The 9915-nt window shown below is 49.2% G+C and overlaps 2 protein-coding genes across 2 annotated transcripts; both read left to right on the forward strand.

The window, feature by feature from the left end:
* The first annotated feature begins 1876 nt into the window (after nt 1-1876).
* On the forward strand, nt 1877-5802 carry EV420DRAFT_1586007 (ATP-citrate synthase). The gene is made up of 7 exons (XM_060474809.1): nt 1877-1914; nt 1965-2281; nt 2337-3144; nt 3196-3383; nt 3436-5176; nt 5229-5479; nt 5535-5802. Exons 1-7 carry the CDS (start codon nt 1902-1904, stop codon nt 5700-5702), a joined length of 3486 nt encoding a protein of 1161 aa, XP_060322931.1. The 5' UTR covers nt 1877-1901; the 3' UTR covers nt 5703-5802.
* On the forward strand, nt 5803-8300 carry EV420DRAFT_1316567 (CH domain-containing protein). The gene is made up of 6 exons (XM_060468691.1): nt 5803-5987; nt 6040-6193; nt 6245-6391; nt 6442-7628; nt 7678-8038; nt 8091-8300. The coding sequence occupies exons 1-6, from the start codon at nt 5911-5913 to the stop codon at nt 8136-8138; spliced, it is 1974 nt and encodes a 657-aa protein (XP_060322932.1). The 5' UTR covers nt 5803-5910; the 3' UTR covers nt 8139-8300.
* The last annotated feature ends 1615 nt before the right edge of the window (nt 8301-9915 follow it).

Genomic DNA, 9915 nt, shown 5'->3' on the forward strand with positions numbered 1-9915 from the left:
CGTTGTTGATACATTTGTGTTTGCATCGTACTGCGTTTCAGATGCGATCGATTGAATACGCGCAAATTCTTCTTTGATGCACCAAGTATCAGCGATGTCAGTTTTGAAGCATTGAAGAAATCAGCGAGAGAAATATAGCTGTCGGTGTTGGCAATGGTACAACGACACGACACAGATGAAAATATCAGTGACAGCATCAGATCTTCCCGATTGGTTCTCAAAGTCCGTGAGAAGTTACATAAGTCCGGCCGATAGAGGATGTCGGATTAAAGACTTTGGAGAGTTGAGTGAGCCCTTAAGAGGTTGTACTTGAGCCAAATGTTAGTGCGAACCGCTGGCATTGGTATATAGACATACCGAACGTCTTAGGCAGGATAATTCATGTCGCCAAAGTCGTGATGTCCGAAGAAAGCCGACGAAAGTTTCCTGGGCCATATCCGATGTGGATCGATTTTTTGCAGACGACGTAAGGTACGCTTCGATCCTTCTTCCGGACACTGTCAATACGTAGACCGATGTCAGTCTTTACAGCGAAAAAGCTAGTAGCCATCGAATCGTGTTGAAGATATGGAAGAAGGATTATATCGTTCAGGCTTGGACACAGCCAAGATGTAGAACTTTACAGGATGCCAGTCAGTAGTGTTCGCGATCTCGATAATCCCGACAAGGCTGCAATCATTGATCAGCGCGCCTGACGACCAAGAAAAGTTAGCGTTTACTCAGTGTTCCGTATTTCATCTTTGCTTGAGTAACGTCCGGTTTGATGATTAGGTGTATGTGGCGCCATCGAGCATGCATAGCTCCACTGTACTATGAAACGTATGTTAGATTAGAATTTTTGAGAAAAGAGAGCGTTGCACGGTTGGTATTGTCGATAGGGGTCATCCTCGACAGAAAAACTATAAGAGAAAGTCAGAAGAATATTCCTCCTCCAGCCATAAATGAAATCTCAGTAGGACAAGAGCGACGTTCCATATGGGAAGATAGTGGTTCAGTCGAAGGAAGAGGTTGACGCGACGCGACGCGAGGAATGTCTCACGGTCACGCGAGACGGATTTGGCAATCTCCGAACACGTCTCTTGTCTTTCGACGACGAGGTCGGACTATCTGAGATTGCGTTCTCCTTGTCCGCTTGCAATTTGCTTTGTTTTGCAGGACATCTAAGAGGTGCGTTTTCCTATGTTTGGAAGGTTGCAGAAACATTTACACCGATTACGCAGGGTTATATTAGAGAGGTACGCGCTGATTCATCCTGTTGGCGCTAGTATTGAATGCAGACATTAGACTTCCACATAATGTCGGAAAGCGAACGAATAGAGAAATCCCTGTCCCGCTATCCAACAGAGGACTGGGACGCCAATGAGAAGAGCACCATTAAGAATGGCAAGGAGGATTCGAAGAGCAAGCTCGACGCACAGGAAAGAGAAGCGCTGGGAGAATGGATTAATGCCTCGAGCAGTCCTTACGAGGGCGATGACGAAAATTTGAAAGATAAGGAAACTTCGAATTAACGACGACACGATGATTTATGACGCGTAATATTTTTATTTTGGATATTGTATAATTAACGGATTTATTGGACTCGGGTGGGCATCCCCAATCGTGCAACCCACTTACAAAACCGCATACATTCGGACATCAACCATCTCTGATCCTTGTCTCTACATTCCTCCGCAAGTCCCGGACAGTGCTCGACGATGAGCAGCTGTATTGCTCGAACAGCCAGCAAGTGTAATGCCATGAATCAGATCAGAAGGAAGCGAGACAGAGGCGCACAAGAACGAGCAACGAACAAGAGAAACCGCGCTAGTCTCGATCGTGGGAAAATTGGGGGCCCGGCGTAGAGTCAAAATTTATATAAATGCAAGATCAGCCAACAAGAAGATTGAACCACTCCTGCCATGTCCTCCAAACGTACGTCTCCTCAGTTTTTCCACATTTTTACTTGCTCACCGTCGTTGTAGCCATCCGTGAATACGATGCCAAGCTCTTGCTATCCTACTGGCTGACTCGTGTGCCAACCGTCGACTCGACCATCCAGCTCGGCGCGAGTGCAACCCCAGCTCTTCCTCGTGTCGCTCAGGTCCTCTTCGATGAGGACACCAAGCAGACGACGACCCTTGCTGAGCTCCCAGCGTGGACCAGGGAGCCCGGCGTCAAGCTCGTCGCGAAGCCCGATCAGCTCATCAAGCGTCGAGGCAAGGCTGGTCTCCTGGCCCTCAACAAGACTATAGATGAGGCGATGGCTTGGATCGGTGACAGGGCTGGCAAGGTCCAAAAGGTGCGTCCACCGTCGATCTTATCGATATAACGCGTATGCTAAAAAGTTCTTCCAGGTCGAAGCGGTCTCCGGCCCGCTCGTGTCTTTCATCCTCGAACCCTTCCTTCCTCATCCCTCCAACACTGAATACTATGTCTGCATCAATTCGTCGCGTGAAGGTGACAGCATCCTCTTCACTCACGAAGGTGGTGTCGATGTAGGCGACGTCGACGCCAAGGCCCTCAAACTCGACATTCCCGTCCCAACATCTGCCAAGCCCAACACATTCCCTTCAAAAGAGACCATCGCCGCCACCCTCCTTACCCATGTCCCTGCCGAGAAGAAGAGCGCCCTCGTCGACTTCCTCATTCGGTTGTACTCGGTATACGTCGACCTCCACTTTGCTTACCTTGAGATCAACCCTCTCATCTGTCTCGGTGCATCAGAGAGCAAGAGCGGAAAGGTTGAGATTCACTACTTGGACATGGCTGCCAAGCTCGATCAGACAGCTGAGAGCATTTGCGGACAAAAGTGGGCTATTGCTCGCGACCTCAGCGTTTACGACGGCTCGGCTGTCGTGCAAAAGGGTGGCAAGGTCACTGCCGACCGTGGTCCCCCCATGGTGTTCCCTGCGCCCTTCGGTCGCTCTCTCACCAAAGAGGAAGCATACATCCAGAAACTTGATGCGTCTACCGGTGCCTCCCTCAAACTGACTGTCCTCAACCCCGAGGGTCGCGTCTGGACCATGGTTGCAGGTGGTGGTGCCAGTGTCGTCTACAGTGATGCCATCGCTGCGTGTGGGTTTGCACATGAACTTGCCAACTATGGAGAATATTCAGGTGCCCCTACCGAGGGCCAGACCTACGAGTATGCCAAAACTCTGAGTGAGTGCTGATCATCATCATTTGTTTATTGTCTGATTAACGCATTCACAGTCGATTTGATCACTCGCGGTACCCCTCGTCCTGATGGCAAGATCCTCATCATCGGTGGTGGTATTGCCAACTTCACCAATGTCGCTGCAACATTCAAGGGCATTATTCGCGCTTTGAAAGAGTACAAGCAACAGCTCATCAACTCTGGGGTCAAGATCTTTGTCCGACGTGGCGGTCCCAACTACCAGGTGCGTCCGACTCCGTTCGGTGTTTGTATGCTCCATTCTCAACTCCGCACAGGAAGGTCTCAAGGCGATGAGACTGCTCGGAGAGTCCCTGGGTGTTCCCATCCGTGTCTTTGGTCCTGAAACCCACATCACAGAGATCGTTCCTCTTGCTCTCGGCATCAGTGCAAAGTCGCACTCACCAAAGAGCGTTCCTGCAACTGCCCCTGGAACTCCACCTGCCGCTGCTTCTGGCTCCGTCACGTCCGAACCCTCTGCCGTCGGCACCATCCACCCATCTGGCGAGCGTACCCAACCCGATGACCAGATCGTACACTTTGACACCAGCTCTCCCACTTCCCGACCCAGCTACCGGCCTTTCGATGAACACACCAGGAGTTTCGTCTATGGTCTCCAGCCCCGTGCAATTCAGGGTATGCTCGACTTTGATTACTCTTGCGGTCGCGCTACACCTAGCGTTGCTGCAATGATCTACCCCTTCGGTGGTCATCATATTCAAAAGTTCTACTGGGGTACTAAGGAGACCCTACTCCCTGTTTACACCAGCGTCGGCGAGGCTGTCGCCAAGCACCCTGACGTCGATGTTGTCGTCAACTTTGCCAGTAGCCGATCCGTGCTCGGCAGCACAATGGAGATTCTCAAGGGTGGATACACCGGCATTCGCAGCATTGCGCTCATTGCTGAGGGTGTTCCCGAGAGACATGCCCGTGAGATTCTCTGGGAGGCCAAGCAGCGTAACGTGCTGATCATTGGTCCTGCTACTGTTGGAGGTATCAAGCCTGGTTGCTTCAGGATCGGAAACTCTGGTGGTATGATGGACAACATCATCGCGTCCAAGCTCTACCGTGCCGGTTCGGTTGGTTACGTCTCCAAGTCCGGTGGTATGTCCAACGAGCTTAACAACATCCTTTCCTTTACGACGAACGGCACATACGAGGGTATCGCTATCGGTGGTGACCGTTACCCCGGTACCACCTTCATCGACCATCTCCTCCGCTACGAGGCTGATCCCGACTGCAAGATGCTAGTTCTCCTCGGTGAAGTTGGTGGTGTTGAAGAGTACCGCGTGATCGAGGCCGTCAAGAACGGGCAGATCAAGAAGCCCATCGTTGCATGGGCCATCGGTACCTGCGCCAAGATGTTTACTACCGAAGTGCAGTTCGGGCACGCTGGAAGTATGGCCAACTCTGACCTCGAGACTGCCGATGCGAAGAACCGCGCGATGAGGGAGGCAGGGTTCGTTGTTCCGGAAACCTTTGAGGAGTTGCCGACTGTCCTTCGGGAGACGTATGACGCGCTCGTCGCAAAGGGTGTTGTTGTGCCTAAGCCCGAGAGGGACCCTCCTGTTATTCCGATGGACTACAAGTGGGCTCAGGAGTTGGGCTTGATCCGTAAACCTGCTGCATTCATCTCGACGATCTCCGATGAGCGCGGCCAGGAGCTGTTGTATGCTGGTATGAGGATCAGTGATGTATTCAAGGAGGATATTGGGCTTGGTGGTGTTGTCAGTCTGCTGTGGTTCAAGAGGCGTTTGCCTCCTTGGGCGACCAAGTTCATCGAGATGGTCCTCATGCTCACTGCGGATCACGGTCCGGCTGTTTCTGGTGCTATGAACACGATCGTCGCGTCGCGAGCGGGCAAGGACTTGATTTCGTCCTTGGCATCCGGTCTGTTGACGATCGGTAGCCGGTTCGGTGGTGCTCTCGACGAAGCTGCTGCTATGTTTAGCAACGCGCGGGACACAGGTTTGACGCCGCGGGAGTTTGTTGACAACTCAAGAAAAGCAAACAAGCTTAGTGAGTACCCCTTTTTGGAGTAACTGATACAGTGCTGATACGTAGGGTTTAGTCTCCGGTATTGGACACAAGATCAAGAGCGTCAACAACCCTGATTTGCGTGTTGAGCTTGTCAAGGAGTATGTTCGCAAAAACTTCCCCAGCCACTCATTGCTCGACTACGCGCTTGCTGTGGAAAAGGTGACAACGAGCAAGAAGGATACCCTGATTCTGAACGTGGATGGATGTATTGCTGTGTGCTTTGTCGACCTGTTGAGGGACAGTGGCGCGTTCACGCCAGAGGAAGCGGATGAGTACATCAAGGTAAGATGCCCGGTATCTGTTCGGAGATATTGACTAATAATGATTTGCATTAAAGATCGGTACATTGAACGGCTTGTTCGTGCTTGGCAGGAGTATCGGTTTCATTGGACATCATCTTGACCAGAAGAGACTGAGGGCACCACTGTACCGACACCCTGCAGATGATATCTTTATCAACATGGCAGATGTGAGCCAACCGCGGGTGCTGGGCAGGATGCAGTGATTGATGGTGGATCGAGAAGTTTTCCTTTACTATGTTTTCTCTGTGCTTTTAGTAGATAGTAATTAGACCACACGCAATGCATATTTTTCTCTGTTTCATGGACTTGGCCGTAGCCTTGCGCAGTCTTCGTCATAGAGTCATCGCACAGCCACCGGCCCGTATATATAACTCTGTCTCATACTTCGACGTTCGCTGTCAATATTCTACCATGGAGGCCCTACGACTGCAGAAAAAGTACCCAGAAGTCTCGAGAGACGAGATGCTTAATCTCATTAATCGATTCAAGTGCGTGCGCACTGGAGGGGCTGGACAGTCTTGCTGACAACGGAATTCACAGCTCGATATCTACCGACTCACCAGGTCGTGTAGACAAGACCGCAGTTCTTCAAGCTCTGCAAAGCTCTGGTGAAAGCTATGACCAGGCTAGAGAAACGCTCAAGCATGTTAGCGTCGATGCGAGCGGCAAGGTCGAGCTGGAGGACTGGGTTGAGGTGTGTACTCGGAGGATACTCTTGCAGACGGCAACTCAATAGGGTCTACAGCTTAATGTCAAACTACACTCGCAAGCAGCGACTGGAGGTGGTATCAAGACGGCAAAGGGAAAGATGACCGTGCAGGGGAGCAATGCGAATGTCAGCCATACCATCAATGAGGATGAGCGGCGCGAATTTACGAATCATATCAACATGGTGGGCTTTGCGTTTCTCGAAATACTGGCTGTATACTCATGATTCTGTAGGTTCTTGAGAACGATCCTGATATTTCAGGCCGATACCCCATTCCTACCGATACGATGCAGCTCTTTGACGAATGCAAGGACGGACTCGTGCTGTGCAAGCTGATCAATGACTCGGTTCCGGATACCATCGATACGCGTGTTCTCAACAAACCGACGGCGAAGAAGCCATTGAATGCGTTCCAGATGACGGAGAATAACAATATCGTGATTACCAGTGCCAAGGCCATTGGGTGCTCCGTGGTGAACATCGGGAGTGCCGATATCCAGGAGGGCAGGGAGCATCTGATCTTGGGGTTGATTTGGCAGGTTATCCGGAGGGGTCTGCTTAGTGGTGTGGATTTGAGGATCCATCCAGAGCTCGGGAGGCTGTGTGAAGAGGGTGAGACCATCGAGGATCTCTTGAGGCTCACGCCTGATCAGATTCTCGTGCGATGGTTCAATTATCATCTCAAGAAGGCCGGGTGGCATAGGCGGGTCAACAACTTTAGCAGGGATGTCAATGACGGAGAGAACTATACTGTGCTGCTCAATCAGCTCGTGCCGGCAGAGTGCTCTTTGGCTCCGCTACAGACCTCAGATCTTCGAACGCGCGCGGAGCAGGTCTTGTCGAACGCTGACAAGATTGGCTGTCGCAAATTCCTGACTCCCTCCTCGCTCATCGCGGGCAACCCTCGTTTGAACTTGGCCTTTGTCGCTAATCTGTTCAACACCCATCCTGGATTGGACCCGCTTACGGAGGTCGAGAAGACGGATTATGGCGCCGTGGAGGACTTTGATGCAGAGGGCGAACGCGAAGCTCGTGTCTTCACATTATGGTTGAATTCTTTGGGCGTTGAGCCAGGCGTGTTCAACCTCGTCGAAGATCTCAGGGACGGACTAGTCATTCTTCAGGCTTTCGACAAAATTAGTCCTGGTGTTGTTGTTTGGAGACGGGTGTCGAAACCCAAGGAGGGAAGGGGAGCCAACCTTGGCGCGTATGTATCTGGTGGGGCCGTCGGCGAGGAAGATGAAGATGTCGGGATGCAGTCCAAGGGTATGGGCGTGAGCCGTTTCAAGGCTGTGGAAAACACAAACTATGCCGTTGATCTCGCCAGGGGCAGTGGCTTGCATATGGTCGGTATCCAAGGCGCAGATATTGTCGACGGGAACAAGACGTTGGTGCTTGGTTTAGTCTGGCAGCTGATGAGGTCTGTACTTCCCATCTACTCTTTCGTTGTTGAAACTTACCCTTCCCAGACTGAGTATCACCAAGACGCTGACGTCTTTGAGCAAGTCTACTGGTGGTCGACCCATTTCAGATACCGAGATACTCAAATGGGCCAATACTACTGCCGCCACAGCAGCGAATCCCATTTCTCGGACAAGAAGTATCAGGTCGTTTAAGGATCCTTCTATTTCAACTGGCTTGTTCTTCCTCGACTTGCTAGACGCCATCCGACCAGGAATTGTCGACCCCTCGTTGGTCATTGCGGTCGACGTAACTGGCGACTACGAAGACCGGAGACAGAATGCAAAATTGGCAATATCCATTGCGAGAAAGATGAACGCGTTGATCTTCTTGGTACCCGAAGATATTGTTGATATTCGGCCGAAGCTGGTGAGTCTACAGTGTGCTCACTCGTATTCTTTCGTTGCTGATGTCGGTGTAGATTATGACATTTGTGGGCAGTCTGATGAGTATTGCAAATGGACAGTGATGTGGAACTTTCTTTTGTATGACGATGTAATGCAGGATAAACTTGAAGTGTACTCAATATCTACTGTAAGGTCACAATACTAGGAGCCTCTTTTTTTAAGGGAGATTATCTGTAACTTCCTTGGACAAAACCAGACCCCTTCCCATTCTCCTTCATGGGGGGGGGGGGGGGGGAAAGTGGATCTCAAATTGCAGTTCATGGCGCAGTTTATTTTCTAGTTTATTTGATGGCATGATGGCGGCAGCTCTCCGGCATGTAGTGTAGGAAAATACAGCCAAAAATTGATGCATCATGCATCGGAAACTGAAACTCTGCAAGTGGTGCCGAGGCAGCCAACTGAGCACAAAAAAACACAAGTTGCCATTATTGGGCCTACATATGGACAACTTGGGGCAACACTGGCCCTCACTGTACTCTGGGGAAGTGTTCTTGAGCCCCTCATCCACCCAGTATACATATCCGAGGCCTGGCCTAACTTTTCCCACCACACCAACACCAACTCAGTGCTATAATCCTCAAAAATTGTACTAGGATGCCTACCATGACTACCAACAAGGTGTACATGTCAATCAGCATACTGCCTACTGCTAGGACATGTTCAATGTTCCCTACCCTCCATCACCACATTTAGTATGTCTCCCAGCAGGCTTCTCAGGCTCTGACTCTGTGTTCACTTCTCAAGCAACAGATCCTACAGCCAGTCAACAATACCAGTGACATACCACCAAGCACCTTCAATGCTGCAGCAGATGACAAAGAAAACACCTTGACCAAGCAACTCATAAAGACCATTTTATTAATGAAAAGCTCTAAGTGAGAGAAATTGATTTTATTAAGAAAAGCCTCTCAGTCTCAGCCCTCAAAAACACCTGGCACCAGACACAATCACCAACGATTAATTATTGACATCATTTCACACTCATGTGATATTCAATGGTCCTGTTTTGGTACTGGCTTGGATAGCAACTGTGGCATTGAATTTCCTGCTCTCTTGCTCATTGCCAAAGGGCCCTCAAAACAGAGCAAGTCAGAAAATCTTATTTGATATACTGGTACTGCTCTAAACCTATGCTTACTATATATTTGACTGAATGCACACTGGCATGGCTTGAATGCACTTATTATGGGAATATACCATTTCCAATCTGGTATATGCTTTGGAATTTTGGAAAGCAGGCAAATTTTCTGGAATAGCAGACAGTACATTGCACTTATTCAAAATATAATATGATAATTGAAGTTATGTATAATTACTCTATCTTTTTTATATCTCTTAATGCATGGATAGCTAAGGACAAAAAGTATTTTGATGATTTTCAGAGTTTTCTGAAACACCCCTAACTTGGTCCCAGTAAGCAAATAGGTTAAGATTGTACAGTCTCAAACCTTTCTCAGTGCTTGGATATATAATGTAGAGAGTACATTAGCTTGTTTAATGCTCTAGACAACGTCTCAGCATATATTTTCTATCCTATGCCAACATAGGCATGAATTATGATGTGAAAAGTATACAACAGGCATGTGTGAAAAACATATCCTACAGTACATACTAAAATTGAAGTATATTGCTTGGAAAAGCATAGTCTGTACTTATTTAAAGTGTTACATGTCAATAGGCATGCTTGCCCTGACCAGAATATTCTTCAGTCAGACAAAACTGCATCAGATGAAATTGTGCATATATCATTCTCAAAGAAATCACTTTAATGAGAAAAGTGATTACAAGGTCTACAGGCAGATTGCCATAGATTGGACACATGTTTTGAATAATAGAACA

This window comes from Desarmillaria tabescens (assembly GCF_030435595.1).
Source record: "Desarmillaria tabescens strain CCBAS 213 chromosome Unknown EV420scaffold_98, whole genome shotgun sequence".
Classification (NCBI taxonomy): Eukaryota; Fungi; Basidiomycota; class Agaricomycetes; order Agaricales; family Physalacriaceae; genus Desarmillaria; species Desarmillaria tabescens.

Coding starts and splice junctions, on each gene's coding strand:
- EV420DRAFT_1586007 (XM_060474809.1), top strand. Junction 3,384..3,435: donor GTGGCGGTCCCAACTACCAG/GTGCGTCCGACT, acceptor AACTCCGCACAG/GAAGGTCTCAAGGCGATGAG. Junction 5,480..5,534: donor AAGCGGATGAGTACATCAAG/GTAAGATGCCCG, acceptor TTTGCATTAAAG/ATCGGTACATTGAACGGCTT.
- EV420DRAFT_1316567 (XM_060468691.1), top strand. CDS start 5,911: ATGGAGGCCCTACGACTGCAGAAAAAGTACCCAGAAGTCTCGAGAGAC. Junction 5,988..6,039: donor AATCTCATTAATCGATTCAA/GTGCGTGCGCAC, acceptor CGGAATTCACAG/CTCGATATCTACCGACTCAC. Junction 7,629..7,677: donor TTAGTCTGGCAGCTGATGAG/GTCTGTACTTCC, acceptor TACCCTTCCCAG/ACTGAGTATCACCAAGACGC.